Genomic DNA, 19,581 nt, shown 5'->3' on the forward strand with positions numbered 1-19,581 from the left:
TTGAAAAACTCAATTTGCCAGTTCCAGTATTTTCTGATGGCTAAGTTTCTAAGTTAGAATAATCTGACATAGTGTGCAAAAGTGCTAGGAAATTCAAGGGGTAACTTCAGCCACAAACTCTTTAAGGCAGTACTAATGGAATTCATGTCAAAGTGAAAAAAGGTATCAGCCATCTCATATAATAGATGAACAGAAGGCTAATCAGCCAAAAATAACAGTTCAATCTAATGGTTCTAATGACAGAACTATTGCTCCTACCCAAATTTTTAATAACACAGATCCAGTAACTTATTTGAGAGTTTATGCTACATCAATGATCATTGATAGTAATTTATAAAGTGAATGTACAAACTCCAAGTTTAAAAATCTATTGATAATGATTTTGAAATCATAGTCCTTATATAAAACTCCACATCAACATATCTTCACTTTCGAAATCACCGTGTCCAAAGTGAATAAAGTCTTTTTCTTTACATGAAATATCTTAGTTGTGTGTGAATTATTTTTTTTATTATAAAAAATAATTAAAAATATTATTTTAGTATCACATCAATGAAAATTGACAACATCAAATAAAATATTGTGATTTGCTAACAGATTATTAACATAAAGTATCGTTTTGTCACAAAATAAATATCAAACTCTAAAATAAAAATTTAGTGAAATTACAGATTATTTTTTATAATTTCCTCATTATCTTATGTTTCACGTCAGCAACTTTCTTTTCTACATTAGCACATTTAGATGAAGAGGAGATAGATAATCATCGTTTCTTAACGGTGCAAGACTTCAAGCATCACTTTGTCACAAAATAAATTACAAACTCTAAAATAAAAAATGAACGAAACTATATGATATTTTTCTTGTAATTTCCTCAAATAAAAATATGCTCTTACTTGGCCCGCAATAACTGATGAAACCTAGCTGTCCATCCGAAACAAGAGCCAAGCCTTATATTTGCTTACCAACTCATGCCCCTGGCTTGAAGCACGCGGCTTGATCCCTTCACTTTTTAATCCCCCTTTCTAATGCTCTGATTAAACCCACGACACCGGAGATTTAATGCAACATCATTCAAGGTCCAAGCTCTATCACATGCAGCACTAGCACTTGCCATTTCTTTTGATTTTCTCCTTATCTAACGAACTAACACATGCAAAAGCTTTTATTTCCATGATGTTACACGTGAAATTGAAGGCAAAAGCATAGTCTACAATTTAAAAGAACATGGGTGAAGAGAAAAAATTCCACAAGGGTTAAAGAAAAAAAAATATAATAATAAAGTAAGGAAATTTTATTTATTAAAATTATTAATAACTTATTAAGATTAATAAAAATTAATTAATAACATAAATCACAATAAAATTTAATAGAGTAATCCTAATTAATTGGTAGTGAGACACAATGAATAAAATTTCTCCATGAACGAGACATCACCTCGTATTATTATTATTTTTTCCCCCTCCTATCATTAATTCACTTGGCATAGATAGCTAAGAGCTATCGTCTTAGATTCCTCCTCCTCTTCACCTACAATTTTCCTAGTACTCGATCTTGCTACGTCAAATCCCCCAAGCTTCACGCAATCCCCCAAGCTTCACGCAACCTCAACTTCTTAAGCTTCTTTCACCTTGGCTTGCTTCTTAAACCCAACCCATTCGCCATTCATGAATGGTCAATTGCAGGCTGCATGGATTCCCCCAAAAATTCCTCTGTACATTCTCTCTCTCTCTCTCTCTTTTTTTTTTTTTAATTTTTTATTTATAGTGTTTTTGCCTTTATGCTTTATTGTTTATCGCATATTTTGTGGTGATTTTTGGACTGGGCAGAGCTCTTTGAATATTGGAGAGCGAATTTGCGCTGCGCTTTTGCCATTCGCAGCCATAATTGAGGTTTTGATTTTCGCTGTCACCAATTGCTTCGAGTTACGCCATCAGATTAAGAGAACTACTTACCGCTTGAGTGATATAGCTCGCCTTGCCAATGAATCTCCATGTAACTTTCTCTTTCTTAACATTTTTTTTTCTTTCCTTTTTTCTTTTGGTGTTGAAATGTTCAATTTTGTGGTGCTGTTAATGGATTCGTTTGCAGTTACCGTTAATGAAGTGGAGGCATTGTATGAGCTCTATAAGAAGTTGAGTTGTTCCATAATCGACGATGGGTTGATTCATAAGGTTTTTTTTTTTTTTTTTTTCCTTTTTTTCATTTTTAATTTAAAAATTGCACGTAATTTCAATTAATTGGGTATCCTTTATTTTAACTGGCTGCTCCAGTTTCAATGTTGTTTTGATTTATGCTGATCTGGGAAAGAAAGTTGATTTTGATCTGGATTAGGCAAATGACACAGAAAATCCTGAGACTCAATTATCTAAGCCAGCAATTTTTGCTAATTGTCAAACTAATTTGTGGTATTTGACTTTTCATTACATGCCTGTATTGGGCGGTAAAAAATGGTTATTTGATTGTTGGGTGAAGGGCTTGCTGCTTGTATCCATAACTTACCTATGAAATGTAGGTATAGTTAATGCACTAAAATTTCTTAACAAAAAGGAAATATTTTCTCAACTCGCCAGCTGAAGCACTATTGCTGTTGGTAAGTTAAAAAGCTGATTTGACGCTGCTATTTAAGAAAGCAACCCAGCACCTGTTATTGCAATTCTTAGTTGACAATTTGTGTATGCAAACTGTGATATTTGTTGCATGCTTCAAACTATTATTCTTGGTTTGTCCTGTGATTGTGACGGTTAAACTAATTTAATCTTGTTTACCACCTTGTAGGAAGAACTTCAATTAGCACTGTTTCAAACTTCTTATGGCGAGAATCTCTTCCTGGACAGGGTAATGAATGGACTTGTGTGTCATGTTCCCGAACAAATATTGCAAACCATCGCTTCAATTGATTTCTCGATGGGATCACAACATGATGGAAATGGCAGTCTATTGTACTAGCATTTGTTAAATTATGATTGTGTATGTTAGGATAGAAAACCTAACTGGCAGTTGCAGAAAAGAATTAGAGTAGAAAAGAAGAAAGAAAGGGAAGAGAAGAGAGAGAACAGAGGGAAGAGATGATGAATACAGGAGTTTTACAGCCCCTTTATACCCAATTTCCTGGCAGAACTCTAACTAATTTTCCCTCCATTCTCCAGCTGCTTTTTGTTGACTTTCTACCTCTACAACTAACTATATATGCCCTTTTCCCTATACTTTCTCCTGCCATACGTGGCACTACCTCCTCCATGAGAACATTCCTCTCCCCACTAATGTGTAAATTCTGGAAATTGAGCTTGAATAGAGGCTCCGTCGTCCCAGGCTGCATCTTCTAGTGGCAGATAAGTCCGCTGATTGAGATCTTGAGTAACCTTCTGGTTATTCCTGAGAATTGTTCTTGACTGCAACCTGAATATAGCTTCTGTTGTTCCAAGTTTCAGGTGTTTACTCTTTTTTCAGCTGAAAATACGAACTCTTAATTGACAAAGAGTTTTTTTTTTTTTTTTTTGAGAAGTTAATTGACAAAGAGTTACTTTTCTTCCTTTTTCTTCTCAAAATTTCCCATTCTTGTTCCTTAAAGATTACAATACCATTTGATTTCTTAACTTTCTTCCTTTTCCTCCTTGACATTTCCCATTCATCTTCCAAGAGAAGTTTTGTAGGGAAGGAAAGGACTTGGAAGTTGTTGCAAAATGTCTGAAAAGAGTTGGTGACTAGTGTGGAGAAAGTATAAGGCTTCCTGTTACAGCTAGTGAGCTGCTCTTGTTGCCTTGCAGTCTCAAAAGCATGAACAATGGCTGCTGGTCTCATCACCCTCACTGTTAGTCTAACATCATCCTTTAGACCCCCTATGAAATATGACTTGCTCAACTGAGGCTTTACTCTCTCCATCTGGATTTTAAAGTCCGCTAAATTGTCTTGGTACTCCTCTACCGTACCTTCTTGTCTCATTCTCATAAATTCTTCTAGAATAGCTTCTAGCCCTAAATCTCCTAATCTCTTACACAGGGATCCTCAAATTCTTCCCACACAATTGTCTTCTCTATTCTATTCCAGTTGTTAAACCAAGAATCTGTCCTATCAACCAAACACAAAGTTATAATTCCTACCATTTTCTCCTTAGGAACTCCACAAACTTCAAAGTACTTGGCACACTTCCCAATCCGCACCCTAGGATCACTTCCATCATATGTATTTAACTCAATTTTAGGGAGAACTTTATCAATGCTACCGATTCATTCACAGATCCAAAGCTCCCTTGCTCCTTATGTTGAGAAGGCAAGATCTCCACCAGTCTAGGCAAGATCCCCTTGTCATTTGCCCCATTTTCCTGCTGCAATCCAGAGGAAATTTCTTTTCCAAGATCCCCTTTAATCCCTAAAATAAGAGACTTAAATTCTACCATGGAATTTTCCATGGAGTTTATAGAATTCTTGTCTCTTGGACCTCTTTTTAAAACCCTTCCACATCTTTCCAGATTCCAATTTGCAGATTCTTGAAGTCAACCTTAAGCATCTACATCTCCTTCCTTGGGCTGCGAGTTTCCAGCTAGAAAGATCTTAGTTGTTCTTCCACTTTTGCCAATTTGACTGCCTTTTGGATCACCACCACTGAACTTGCCATGATTACAACCCAGGAGAACCAAATTGTAAAAGTAACCCACCCCCATACAAGCTCTGATACCAAATGTTAGGATAGTGTGAAATTTTCTAACCCAAAGAGTATTGGCGATTGTCGTCAAGATTTTGTTGAGCTTGGGGTTAGCTCCACCAAAATGGCTTAAGCCAATTTGGCTTAGCTCCCCCCTTGCTTATATTCTCTTTTAATTTCTTGTAGTTTTCTAACGTGGAACTCCTATAGATAAAAATGCTAACTGATAGTTGCAGAAAAGAATTAGAAGAGAAAAGAAGAGAAAGAACGGGTAGAGGTAAATGAGTAGGCCAATGCTAGAGTTTGTGAAGAGTGATATGTGCTTACTTGGAGTTGGACCCACCATTGCTAAAAGATTAGATCTAATTCATTAGTTTAGTTAGCTTTCACCCTTATAAGCCCATTGAATATGTTGTAACTTTTAGATGTGGGATTGTAAATCTTAACACTCTCCTTTTAAGTGGCAACTGGGACATTTTGGTTCACACTTGAAACTTGAAATTCTCTTCTTGAAACCTTAGACTTTAATGTAGCGTTAACATCTGAAAACTTTGAACTTGAAACTTGATTTTAATTTGAATCAATTTGCAGATTCTTGAAGTCAACCTTAAGCATCTACATCTCCTTCCTTGTGCTGCGAGTTTCCAGCTAGAAAGATCTTAGTTGTTCTTCCACTTTTGCCAATTTGACTGCCTTTTGGATCACCACTACTGAACTTGCCATGATTACAACCCAGGAGAACCAAATTGTAAAAGTAACCCACCCCCATACAAGCTCTGATACCAAATGTTAGGATAGTGTGAAATTTTCTAACCCGAAGAGTATTGGCGATTGTCGTCAAGATTTTGTTGAGCTTGGGGTTGGCTCCACCAAAATGGCTTAAGCCAATTTGGCTTAGCTCCCCCTTGCTTATATTCTCTTTTAATTTCTTGTAGTTTTCTAATGTGGAACTCCAATAGATAAAAATGCTAACTGATAGTTGCAGAAAAGAATTAGAAGAGAAAAGAAGAATAGAAAAGAGAGAGAACGGGTAGAGGTAAATGAGTAGGCCAATGCTAGAGTTTGTGAAGAATGAGATGTGCTTACTTGGGGTTGGACCAATCATTGCCAAAATATTAGATCTAATCGATTAGCTTAGTTAGCTTTCACCTTTATAAGCCCATTGAATATGTTGTAACTTTTAGATGTAGGATTGTAAATCTTAACACTCCCCTTTAAGTGGCAACTGGGACATTTTGGTTCACACTTGAAACTTGAAATTCTCTTCTTGAAACCTTGGACTTTAATGTAGCGTTAACATCTAGAAACTTTGAACTTGAAACTTGATTTTAATTTGAATTGAATTGGGTTTGACCTGCTCTGATACCATATTATTAAATTGATATTGAATTGAATGGACAGAGGTGAATGAGTGGGCTGAGGCTACAGTCTGTAAAGACTGAAATTGACTTACTTGAACTTGGATCAACCATTGCTAAAAATTTAAATCTAACCAATTAGTTTAGTTAGCCTTCACTCTTATAAACCCATTGAACCTTGTGACTTTTGGATGTGGGATTGGAACTCTTACAAAGAATTTAGAGAGAGAATAGAAGGATCATTGATTAAGATCTTAGAATGATGAATACAGGAGCTCTACAGCCCTTTAATACCCAATTTCCTGCCAGAACTATAGCTAATTTTCCCTCCACTCTCCAACTACCTTTTTCTACATCTACAACTAGCTATCTATTCCCTTTTTCCTATACTTTCTCCCACTATACGTGACAATGCAGTACAAGTCTTGGTTTCAAATTTTGTGAGAGAGAAATGAAGTGCACATTTGATTTTGATGGAGCTGTAGGACTATAACTGGCTAAATCCTATTCTGAAATTTAACAGAAATTTAAAGAGTGTGAGCCCATTAATGGAAACAATATTTGTTGCTTAGGAATTAATTAGATCACAATGGTTCAACTGTACCTTTTCTTAAATAAATTTTAGACCATTAGCAAACCACATTCGCCAAAAATTGCATGTAGCACATATTGGAGATAAAATGAGAGAGGGTCATTTAAGATGGTTTGGTCATATACAATGCAAAGAATTAAATACCCCAGTGCGGAAGTGTAATAAACTAGTAAGAGGAGTGAGAGGGGAAGGAGTGAGAAGGGGAAGAGAGAAGCCTAAGATGACTTGGAGGAAGTAGTATCAAAGGATTTACAAATTTTAGATATTAATGTGGGTCTGATATCTAACAGAGCTGAATGGCAAAAAAGAATCCATATAGCTAATCCCAACTAGTTGGGGACTAAGGCTTAGTTGTTTTTGTAGCAAACCATGTGGTGGGATTCCGAACATTAGATCACTGCTTTTTCCTATTATTGCTTCTAATTTGTTTGTTGTTTTTTCTTCTCTTTAAAGGTTTTTGATCTTTTTGATGAAAAGAAAAATGGTGTGATTGAGTTTGACGAATTTGTCCATGCCCTCAGTGTTTTCCATCCCTGTGCCCCTTTGGAAGAAAAAATAGATTGTAAGGGCTCACTGACAATCTTTTTGTTTTGTACAGCTAAAATTCAATTATGGTCATGTTTCATCTCTGTGCTTTTTATATTCTGCAGTTGCATTTAGGCTGTATGATTTGAGACAAACTGGATTTATTGAGCAAGAAGAAGTGAGTACACTATTCATTTTTGTTTATAAGCAATCGTTGCCAGAAACTAATCAGCAAAGCTAGTTTATGTTCTCAAAGTTTACAAATACCAAGGGTTTTAACTAGCTGGCCTTCTAATGGTTTCAGGTTAGGCAAATGGTGATTGCCATTCTGATGGAATCTGATGTTAATTTGCCGGAAGAACTTCTTGACGGTATCATAGAAAAGGCAAGAATTAGTAAAAGATTTCTTCTTCTTCTTCTTTTTATTTTATTTTATTTTTATTTTTATTTTTATTTATTTTACTTCTCCCATCTTCTTGGGCACTCAAGCTCATAATACCTTGAATCTTCATTAAGACATTTGTTGAAGTGGATGCTGATAAGGATGGTAAAATCAGTAAAGATGAATGGAAAGCTTTTGTGATAAAACATCCATCTCTACTGAAGAATATGACTCTTCCTTATTTGAAGTAAGTGACTTTGTAAATTCTTAATTTTATCCTACTTCCCTTCAATGCTGCCAATTTCACCCCTGAATTCATCTGCACCCTGTTCATTTACTTGAAATATAAAATCCACCGTTGACATAATTATCCTCCAGGGACATAACCACTGCATTTCCAAGTTTTATTTTTAACACTGAGGTTGAAGATTGAATCCGAAACTTTTCGTAGCATTTCCCAAACAAGGTGTTTGGAGGATTCAGTTGCACACAGAACTGCTTTGTGCAATAAATCATGTTGTTTTGCTTGAAACATGCATTCAACTGGGAGAGAGGGAAGTCATTGTCTTTGCAAAGCAAGACCATAGTGGTGGAAGCGGCAGCAGCAGCAGCAGCATGACAAAATCATTCTGATCAATCTCTGCCAATCATAGGCTATGGGATTTCATTTTTTATGGTCTAATCTAACGCCTGTGCTGTACAGTTTTTGGAATGAAACTGTTCAGTTATTACCCCAAATTTGGCATTTATTAATGTTAAATATGCCCTCCATTTGTCTTCCCCTCGTACTCAATGTTTTGTTTATAGTGGCGTATGTTTTGTGATGATATTTTAATCGAAACGCATCTAAATTTTTATTCACAGGTTTATCTAATGTCTCTTATTTAATTGAATATCTGTTGCCTAATGATTGCTTCATTCATTTACCCAAATGTCTCTTATTTAATTGAAAATTTGTTGACCAATGTTTAACAATACATGTGTATTACTTAAATTTTATTTTATATATATTAAAACTTCATAAATATTAATTTAATGAAGGAAAAATCGCCAAAAAAAAAACTCTAATTTTCGGTAATTTTTACAATATGTTTTTTTTAACAATTTCACCACAACCATTGGCACCCAATTTAATGATATTCTATCGTCAAAATCAATTGTTAAACTTAACATCAACACAACGTCATACTATAATATCTGATAACTACTAATCTTATCTCTAATTTAAAATTGATTATGCTCTTTTAGCTCATTCTTTCATGAACATGAACAAGTAGAAGAAGAATGTACTAAAGGAGCACAATTAATTTTGAGTTAGAAATTCTGTGTTTTTTTTTTTTTTTCAATTTAGGGATTATCATGATAACTTAGAAAAATGATTACTGGTTAATCATGCTTATTACACATGATAATGTGGTGTTACTGTTAAGTTTAATAATTGATTTTGAAGATACAGTGAAATTAAATCAGACCTTAAATATTATGGTAAAATTATTAAAAAAAAAAAAAAGATAGAGTAAAATTATAAAAATAGTGAAGGTTTAAATTTTTTTTTTGGCGATTTATCCTTTAATGAATAATAAACTTAGAATTACGTATCTCATCTCTCCTAAACTCAGAATCAGACCTTGAAAGTTGAAACTACAACGAATTAATAGCCAGTAAACTTTGTTCCTAAAGAATCTAAAGTAGAAAATGGCCAAAAAGTGTGATTTTCTGTATATGTTCTCTGGGGTTGTGCGTAACTTCATTTGGCAAACAAGCGCTAGAGTGGACAAGCCATTTCCCCCGATTAACATTTACATTTGCAAAAATAGGTTACAAGAATGTTATTCCCCACTTAGGTTTAGGCTCAGTTTGTTTCGTTGAAGATAGTTTATAAATAAAAAATAATTTTAATAGAAATATATTTTTTAAAACTATTTTTTATTATTTAATTATAATATTAAATTAATAATATATATTTACTGTCATACATCATTTTAATTTATTTTACAAAATAAATCTTAAGGAGTAAATCAATTCTCTTCGTTAATTAAGGTTTAAATATTCTAACATATGAATCTCACAATTTTTTAATACACCAAACTTCATGAACGTTTTCAATATCTAATTTTTTTCCTTTCAAAAAAAAAAAAAAAAAAAAAAAAAAAATATATATATATATATATATATATATATATATATATATATATATATATATATATATATATATATATTCACTCTCTTGGATGCACTGCACCTAAAAATGCCGTTAACAGGAAAGGCCCGCTGAAGAATTCCCATATAAATCCCTCCATTCTCTCTCTCGCTCTCTCCTCTTTCGCTTTGTGTGTAAAACCCAGAACCAGCAATGGTGCACAAGCCAAGCAGAGCTTTGGTGTTGTACGGCGATGGGTTGGCCCACTTCGTCTATTCATCTCATGCCTATATCCACTCTCTAGCATCCAAAGCTGCCTGCGGCTTCTTGAGCCTCCCCAGTGCCCCTCCTTCAGGTTTCACTCACTCTTATCCATCTTCATTGCTCCTCGTTTATTCCTTTAACTCATTCTTCAATTCACCAAAAGAATTTCCCCAATCTTATGATCTTTACATGTATATGTATATATTAGTATGGTAGGCGTAACGGGTACTAGCTTCACCATTTTAGGTGATGATTACTGCTCACAGCTGGGTAGAGTATTTTAATATGATATTGTTTGATTTTGAAGTCTTCTGTTCTTGAGTTGGGTTGCTTGTATTGTTGGTTAGTAAATTAAGCTTCTATGGATTTTTATTAATTTTCCAATTGTGTTGGTGAGATGAAATGCATGTTCAATTTCCATTACATTTTTTTGGTGTATATTTCGCATCATCCAACCTTTTCATTGGGTTCAATTATGAACATATGGGTTGCTGTACATAATCCAATGCTTTATTTATTATTCAAAAGCTGTGTTTATTCTGTTGAATTTGAACTAGTATCGTGGCTTGATGTAATTGATGCTTGCTCTGAATCTTTAAAGTTTGCTATCTCTCATGTTTCTGGTTATTTGGACTTAATTGGATTTAGATTGCAGAAAGCGAGGATGAGAGGATAGTCAGGGAGATTACAAATCTGCTGTATGCATATGAAGCTTGTCAAGACATGGTAGGATGTCTAAATATTTTTTGAAATAAGAGAGGGCCATTTGTTGATAACTTTTACTGATAGTTATCGTTCTTGATTTTGTTAAGAGTGTTGAGAAGAGTACATTGATACCAACTGTGTATCAGAGGTACTGGCTGTCTCAATTTTTTTTTTCTAGTCAATTAGCATACTTCATAATCTCACTTCAGGTTCATGGGAACGAAGGCTGCTATTATCACAAATAGTCCTTGCTTGAAACCTTTTGGCAGAAAACTTGGCTTCACTGTGTTGCAATTCAGTGATTTAAATGGAAATGATGGTTCACTTTCTGGAACATCAGTTGATTGTGTGACCTCTGAGTTACTGAAGTTGCTTGGATTTCAAGAGGGTGGGACTATGGAGACGAGTCAATTTGATTTTGTACTTGTGCACATTGGGGCTGGTGAAAGAGTGAATAGTGAGAGAGGCAGTGATGTTATAAGTGATGCAGAATATGTAAATGCTCTGGTAGGTGGTGTAATGAACACAGCACAACCTAGTTCAGAAATTAGTTCCCGCCTGCACTTGTCTCTTGTAATGAGCTATGGAAATGCCAGAGAGATCGGTACCAATTTATTAGTTCTGGCTTCTAAATGTGAAATGAACTCTGACCTTTCGATGCTTGCCCCTCGTCAAAGTTACACAATGAAAGGAGAAAAGCCACGGACTGATGTTAGGTAAGATAGATAACAAAAATATAGTGGATTATCATACTACTTTCCAATTTTTTTGGATACATCTAACTTGTGAACAACAGGCACCATTCTCCAATGCTAATTGCTTAGTGGCAGTATGCTGTGACCCGCATGGATGCGGCAGACATTTTCTTTTAAAGATTTTAAAGAGGTACAATTTTGATTATCAGATCTTATGGAAAGCTCTTCTGCATCAATTTAGACCTTTTGTCTTAGTTGAATGCTAATTAAACTCTGCGATCAAATGTCTCAGCATATTACTTACAGGGTTCCAGTGACTTTAGATTGTTGTAACCATTATGCTTTACTTTTCTTTTCTGCAGCACGGTGGAAAATGGCATGATACCAGCTGACAGATTTATGCATGAGGTCGCATTCAAGCTTTGGAAGGCCCCCAAATATGGAGCATAGGTACGGTTTCCTTTAAAGTTTAGTAATAAGGTATAATGTTGGCAATCCAACTTCTTAATGTAAGTAGGAAATGTTAACCAGAGAGGGGGATCTTGCTTGAATTTTATGAGCTTCTGTAATCCCTTTATGGCATCATTCTTTATTTTGGGCAAGTATCTATGCACTCCTGTACACCCAAAAGAGAAGGATCCAAGCAGCCAACTAATGCTAGTGGGCATTTTGCAGTTCTCATTTCAAAAGTCTGTTAGGGCTTCTGATGTTTCCGTGGAGTACAGAATATGCATATTTTGGTTTGAAACATGGCAAGTGTAAATCTTTTAAGCAAGCTAAATTGTGCCTGGCTTGGATTCTTTTGGAGGCAAGACTGAGCAATGAGAAGATTAGACCAGTTAAGTTCTGATAGCAACAAGCATAGCATCAAAAGAGTCCAGCAAAATCATTCTCCTAAAATCAAAGTGCTCGACCAAAGCAAATTGGCCAAACTAAGCAAGTAATAACAGATGGGTTAAAATTCTTAAATCTTAATTGCTGATCAAATTCTATAATCTCAGAATTCACACACCATTCAGAAAATGTGGAAGAGAAATATGTTGACATAGAATTTAAAAAAAAAATGGAAATTATAAAAAATTACCTTGTGGTTTTGCTCATTTTAATTTTAGGGCTGTGATTTATTTTGTAACAAAGTAATATCCTGAGGTTTTGTGCTATTAGCAAACCAAGTGAATTAGTTAACTTCCAGAAATAATCAGAATCTAAGGTCCTTCACTTTTGGAATATCATGAAAAAGTTTATGTATATTTTCTTTGAAAAACTCAATTTGCTAGTTCTAGTATTTTATGATAGCCAAGTCTCTAGTTTAGAAGAATCTGACACAATATGCAAAAGTGTTAGGAAGTACCGAGGCAACTTCAACCACAAAGTTTTCAATGCAATGCTAATGGAAGTCATGTCAAAGTGAAGAAAGGTATTAGCTAGGAAAAGGTGGCTAATCAGTTAATAGTACCAGTTTAATCTAGTCGCTCCAATGGTAGAATTATTGCTCTTATCTAAATTCTTAATAAAACTAATCCTGTAACACACTCAGAAATTTATGCTACATCAACGATCTTTGATAGTGATTTTAAAAGTGAAGGTGCAAACTCCAAGTTTAGAAATTTGTTGATAGTGATTCTAAAAGTCAGGATTTTTATGTAGAATTCTATATCAGCATAGCTTCATTTTGAAATCATCGTCTCCAAAAGTAAATAAGGTCTCTTTTTTATATGAAATATTTTGTCCGTGTGAATTAATTTTTTTTTTTATTATTAAAAATAATTAAAAATATTTTTTTATTGTCACATCTATGAAAATTGACAATATTAGACAATACTTTATTGTTTGCTATGACTTTGTCGTAAATTAAATTTCAAACCCTAAAATAAAAAATTAACAAAATAATATGATATTTTTTTTATGATTTTCTCATTATCTTATATTTTATATCAGCAACTTTATCTTCCATATTAATACCTTTAGATGGAGAGAATACAGTAAGTTGTCGTTTATTAATAGTACGAAACTTCAGGTACACTTTATCACTGAGTGAATCATAGAAGCGAAAATTAAATATAGGTGAAACTTTTTTTTTTTAATTTCTCCAAATAAAAATATGCTATTACAATTTTAGCCCATCAGTAACTGATGAAACCTCGCTGTCCATTCGAAACAAGGGCCAAGCCTTATATTTGCTTACCAACTCACGCCCCAGGCGTGGAGCACACTGCCTGATCCCTTCACTTTTTGATTCTCCTCTCTAATGCTCCGATTAAACCCACGACACCGGAGATTTAGTTGCAACATCATTCAAGTTCCAAGCTCTATCACATGCAGCACTAGCACTTATCATTTCTTTTGATTTTCTCCTTAGTCTCACACGCTAACACATGCAAAAACTTTTATTTCCACGATTTACACGTGTAATTGAAGACAAAAGCATAGTCTACAATTTAGAAGAACATGGGTAAAGAAAAAATTGCACAAGGGTTAAAGAAAAAAAAAATTAAAGTAAGGAAATTTTATTAAAATTATTAATAATTTATTAAAATTAATAAAAATTAATTAATAACATAAATCACTATAACATTTAATAGAGTACTCCTAATATTATTAAAATATTTTAAAAAATCTTATTAATATTTGATGTGATTTTCATCTATTAATCACAAGAGTTTTTTTTTTATTTTTGCATATTTACATTTTTTATTATTAATTAAAACTATTATTTTTTAAATGGCATGAAGTTTAAATTTTAATGGGTTTTTAAGCCTATTAAATAAAAGAGTTCAAATTTTAATGAATATAGAACTTAAAATCAAAGGCAGAATCAGAAAATTTTTGTTAAAGGACAATATATAAATAAAATTAATTTAAAAATAGTTGATTACATTCATTGTTCTTATTTCTTGAAAGGTTCAATGTTAATTCAAAAATTATATAATAATGTTTAAGTTAGAAAAAAAAAATTAGAGTGCCAATAATATAAAATTTATTGAATATATAATAAATAAATGATTCTAATATTTCAGGTTACTTATGTGATGATAAAACAATATAAATTATTTTAAGTAGCCAATAAAAAATAAAAGAAATAAAATTTTCAGTAATATATATATCAAGAAAAATTATTATTTAATCTCTATATTTTAATGAAATTAACTATTCGGTCCCTATATTTTAAAAAATATACTATTTAGTTAATGTAAAAACTTCTGTTAAATTATTTAGTCCCTTCGTCAAATTTTTCGTTAGTCAATATTAGTTAACCTATTATTTAGTCCATGTATTTTAGTGAAACTAATTAGTTAGTACCTATATTTTGAAAAAATACATTAATTAGTCAATGTAATTTGATTCTATTAACTATTTAGTTTCATAATTATTTTTTATGCCTAAACTACCCTAATTTTCTCATCCTTATTTCTTTCTTATAATTTCTTATTTCTCTCTCCATATTTTTTTTCCTCTATATCCACACATTTCTCCCCCTTATTCTCTCTTTATTTTCATCTGTCAATAAAAATAATGTAAGTTGTCTATATAAAAAAGTTAATTATATTTTTAAATTTTCTAAATAATTAAGAAAAATTATTTTTAAGTAGAGAACATATAAAAATGATCTCTAAAAAATTGGATTTTTTTTTTAAAAAAGATGTAAATTAAAATTTAGTCTCCACATACCAAAATTTCTATTTTTATCTAAGAATATATTTTTTAAAATATATGAACTAACTAATTAGTTTCAATAAAATAGAAGGATAAAATAGTAGTATTTTTCAAAATACAGGGATCAAACTAATTAGTTTCTTTAAAATAAAGAGACTAAATAGTATTATGAAAGTATGGGTAACGGAAAATTTGACGAATGGACTAAATAGTTTAACGAAAATTTTTATAGGGACTAAATAGTATATTTTTTAAAATATAAAAACCAAATAATTAGTTTTGTTAAAATACAATGACTAAATAGTAATTCTCCTAAATTTCAAAAGGGTTGGAGGGGCCATGCTATTTATTTATTTATTTATTTTTGATAGTGAAAAAAATGACATGATTGTCAAAAAGAATTTAGTATATATGAAAATCATTTTTGTAATATTATATTAATATTTTGTAATAATTATACCTTATGAAATAGAATAATTACTTTGTACAAAGTGATACCCTGGCATTTCATACCGTTAGCAGACGATAACTTTCTATCTTCAAACTATTACCATGTGATTTTGCTTATTTTCACTTTAAGGTTTATAGTTTATTTTGTGACAAAGTGGTACTATGAGATTTTGCACTGTTAGCAAATCAAGTGAATTATTTAACTATCAGAAACAACCGGAATTTGAGATCTTTCACTTTGGGAATATAATGGAAAAGTTTATGTATATTCTTTTTGAAAAACTCAATTTGTCAGTTCCAATATTTTATGATGGCTAAGTTTCTAAGTCAAAATAATCTAACATGGGGTGCAAAAGTGCTAGGAAATTCAAGGGGTAACTAATGTGTCCCAATCGCAAGTGCACGGGTCGTTCAAGTAGTACAGAAAAAGATATCATTCCCACGAGGAGTTGTGTTAATGATTGAATTTTTTATGTAAAATAAAGTATGTTAAAATTGTATTTTAATCAGATTTTATAAAAGAAATTTAGGAATTTGAAGCATAAGGTATGAAAATGCAAAACTAAATTCAAACAATGACTAATTTAATAATTCGCAAAATAAAGAAATTGATAATATTAATAATGAAAATTAATAAAATGAGATTAAACTAAACACTCAAAAGTAAAATTCCAAGCAATAATTGATAAAAGATGATTCTGGAGTTAAGGGTTCATATTTAAGTCATTTTGGGATTTTCCCTAGCTAGCCCAATCCACGAAATTTATGGGTTTAAAGGAGATTAATTCTAAAATCCTTTGAAAACTCTTTCGAGTGAGACAAAGAGTGCCTTAATTAACTTAATCCTACTTTCGTAGAGTTAAAATTAACTAAGATCCATTAGGTTCTTTAATCAATCTATTAAAACCCTCTTAACCCTTAGTCTATTTCTAGATCTAAGTCAATTAAGTCTAATTTCTTGATTAACTATCACTTGGTTTTCTCCTTTCGGTGCTTCAACCAAGGATTAAGAACATAACTTAATGGGGCCCTTCATTAAGCATGTGAATAAGTACACAAGAAATGGATTAAACCTCATAAATTTCATTAAATTGGGACTAACCCAGTTCAAATCCATAAAAAAAAACTAAAATATTACATCCCTTACTCCATAATCAAAGAAAACTACTCACAATCCATGTTTAACACAAGAAATTCTAAGTTAATATGGAAATAAATATTTAATCTAAGCTAAGAACTAAGAAACCCAATACAAGAAAGGTAGAAAATATGCAAGAAAGGAAAGAAAACTCGAAATCTGTCTGGAAATGGAGGGGGTGACGTTTTTGCTCCCCTTTTTGACTCTTCAGCTGCTGCTCCTTCTCTTTTGTTTTTCCTCCCCTTCTAAAATGGGATAAGGGCCTATTTATATCTTTTTTTTTTTCTGACAAGGAGCCCTAAAATGGTGTGTTTGAGGTGTGTTTTTATGAGGGAATCTTCTGCCAGCTCATTATGAAGACTTTATGGAACTGCATAAGTGGACTGCATAAGTTATGCAGTCCCTTATTCAGTTTTCGGCTGGTTCCTGGGCTTTCTGTGCGAAGCTGCATGAGCAGGGTGCAAGACTGCATAAGTTATGCAGTTTTCCGTGAGGTCGCATAGGCAAGGCACGAATCTGCATAAGTTATGTGGTAACTTATGCAGATTTCGGCAGGTTTGGGACCTTGTTTCTTCTCCTTGTGCAGAACTGCACAACTTATGCGGCAAGTTATGCGCAATTTGGCCAATACATACTTCAACTTTGAAACTTGTTTTTGACATCTTTGGCTGTAGAAATCACTCCTCAATGGTAAAATTTCTTTTTTAGTCCCTCAAAAACACCATTTTTCCTACAAAACAAAGTAAAATTACAAATTAATCCAAAATTGGCAATTATGAAAAACTATCTAAATAACTAATGAAATTAGCTAAAAGTGACTAATAATCAAATAAAATGGTTATGAAATTAAACCTAAATGACTATGCAAAATGTATATATCAAATACCCCCAAACTCAAGTTTTTACTTGTCCTCAAGCAAACTTTAAAATATAATGCAATTTTTAGGGGTGCCTTGTCCAAAGAGCTATGAAAATCACTTATTAAAGTAACTTAACATACCTTTAGCCATACCAACAATCCATATACCCATCCTTTAAGATGCAAAGAATCTAATGCTTATCCAAGCTTTCACCGCTTAGCCATCAAGTCAATTATCATCCAAAATTCCCAAACCAACCAATCAAAAGAGAGAGTCATGCTCAAAAAGAATTCTAGAACAATCAATAGCCAAAGTGTCTCTATATAGAATGATGGAATTGAATGAATGAATGGATAATTTCCAATCCCATAGGCAAATTCTCTACTCCTATCTCCACTAATGTAGCAAGTACTATCAAGAGATCAAAGGTCTTTTTAGGAATGTAATGGGGCTATGGGGTTTAAAATGAGGCTAAGAAGAAAAAGGATAAAAAGGATTCAAAGCATGAGAATATTTTCAATCTTGGAAACATAAGGTACACCCTTTTTTTTTTTTTCTTTTTCTTCTTTTTTTTTATATAAGGAGGAGAGAAATACACAATGAGAATTTTCAAGTGCTAGCATATTTTACAAAATACATAAAATGGAGGGACACTTTGATACTTTAAGCTTGCATCTTGTATTTTCTCTTGATGATTGTCCCTAAAAATGCCACCCCCAAACTCATTTCCTTTAATTACTTTGGGTGGATTTCTTTCAATTTGAATGACAATAATGAAAAGCATGTATACTAGTATTTTTACATCATGATAAACAATTCTTCTCCTTTTTATTATTTTTTTTCTCCTTTTTTTTTGTTTTGTTTTTTTTTTATAGTGTACCTAATATTATAAATAATTATTCTCATGAAAAGGGTTGGAGTGTTTGGTTCATTAGCTAGGTAGCAATAAGGATTTCAAGAAAAATTAGGAATATAAAGGCTCAAAGGGGTTTGCAAGGGTTAATTTTAATTAGAAAAAAAAAGCCAAAGGTTTAAAATGAAAAGGTTTAAATCAAAGAATGCCTAATCATCTCTCTTTTCAAGTACAAGCTGGTCTTTCGCCTCGAAAGGTTTAGAAAATTTATTCTAGGATTGGTGAGACATCACTTGACTACTTTTTATCCTATAGCTCTCTCTAAACACTCCCATCTCCAAATGACTAGTTGGGTGGCTTTTTGGCTAAGAAGATATAGGCAAGGGATAAACACTTCAAAACTTTGCACCTCTTAGGAAACTTTCAATCCACAAACCCAACTAAAGGTAAGTCAAATCACTCTCATAAGCAACTTTTCATTACTCAAGGGATTTGGCAAAAGATTTTATTTCATGATGCATGATTCCTAAAAATGAGCAATGCATTAACTAAATGGAGGAAATCTATTTGTGTGCAATGTGTACAATTTCTAAGTAATGTATAATGTGTGTGTAAATGTGTTATGTATATATATGTATGGATGTATATGTAAAATATTTACAATATATATGTAAATGGAATGGGATGAGATGTTTCTATACTCAATATGTGAAAAATATAGCAAAAATCAAAATAAAATCAAAATGCACACCCCCAAACTCAAAATTGGACATTATCCTCAATGTCTAAAGCAGTGCAGCATCAAAACTCAAAGCAAAGGGGAATAACCAGGAATAGTTAAATTTAAGAGCAAAAAGAAAGAGTTACCTGGTATAGAGCAGTGTTTTAGTATCTAAAATGTGAATTCAAGAGATGATGGTGATGCATAAGAAAGCTGCACAAGTTATGCAGAATAAATGCTGTACAAAACAGGTGCATAAGGAGAGTGCATAAGCTGTGCAATATGGCATGAGTTGCATAAGGGACTGCACAGGCTATGCAGAACATTTACAGAAGAAGTTTCACAGCCTGTGCAGTTTATTGAAAAGCTGCAGCATAATGATATATCAAGGAAAAATGTGCAAACACCAGCAGAGGTATGTAAATATATACAGTGTATAAGCAGGCTGCACAAGTTATGCAGCATACAAAATCTTGAAATGAGTTGCATAAATAACTGCACAAGTTGTGCAGTGGACTAAAAACTACAGCAGAATTATATAATAGAAAAAATGAAAAGAGTTGTGGGTCAAGAAGGAATGTACACTAGTATGCAAAATTGGAG

General features: G+C 32.7%; 2 protein-coding genes across 5 annotated transcripts; both read left to right on the forward strand.

The window, feature by feature from the left end:
* The first annotated feature begins 1,422 nt into the window (after window positions 1-1,422).
* Window positions 1,423-8,359, forward strand: LOC110631766 (calcineurin B-like protein 10). 3 transcript variants are annotated; one of them, XM_058145827.1, is made up of 9 exons: window positions 1,430-1,714; window positions 1,830-1,995; window positions 2,092-2,174; window positions 2,779-2,838; window positions 7,045-7,153; window positions 7,242-7,294; window positions 7,421-7,501; window positions 7,633-7,745; window positions 7,877-8,359. In XM_058145827.1, exons 1-9 carry the CDS (start codon window positions 1,691-1,693, stop codon window positions 7,929-7,931), a joined length of 744 nt encoding a protein of 247 aa, XP_058001810.1. In that variant the 5' UTR covers window positions 1,430-1,690; the 3' UTR covers window positions 7,932-8,359. The 3 variants fall into 3 exon arrangements, 1 of the variants encoding a protein (XP_058001810.1); XR_009148295.1 differs by lacking the exon at window positions 7,045-7,153 and having other exon boundaries at window positions 1,423-1,714; window positions 7,190-7,294; window positions 7,421-7,745; XR_009148296.1 differs by lacking the exon at window positions 2,779-2,838 and having other exon boundaries at window positions 1,425-1,714; window positions 7,421-7,745.
* Window positions 8,360-9,745: 1,386 nt separating this feature from the next.
* On the forward strand, window positions 9,746-11,397 carry LOC131179303 (uncharacterized). Of its 2 annotated transcripts, none has more exons than XM_058145831.1 (3): window positions 9,746-9,993; window positions 10,551-10,628; window positions 10,817-11,397. In XM_058145831.1, exons 2-3 carry the CDS (start codon window positions 10,603-10,605, stop codon window positions 11,325-11,327), a joined length of 537 nt encoding a protein of 178 aa, XP_058001814.1. In that variant the 5' UTR covers window positions 9,746-9,993; window positions 10,551-10,602; the 3' UTR covers window positions 11,328-11,397. The 2 variants fall into 2 exon arrangements, with proteins under 2 accessions (XP_058001814.1, XP_058001815.1); XM_058145832.1 differs by having other exon boundaries at window positions 10,558-10,628; window positions 10,817-10,938.
* The last annotated feature ends 8,184 nt before the right edge of the window (window positions 11,398-19,581 follow it).

Source organism: Hevea brasiliensis, chromosome 4 (genome assembly GCF_030052815.1).
Source record: "Hevea brasiliensis isolate MT/VB/25A 57/8 chromosome 4, ASM3005281v1, whole genome shotgun sequence".
In the NCBI taxonomy this organism is placed as follows: Eukaryota; Viridiplantae; Streptophyta; class Magnoliopsida; order Malpighiales; family Euphorbiaceae; genus Hevea; species Hevea brasiliensis.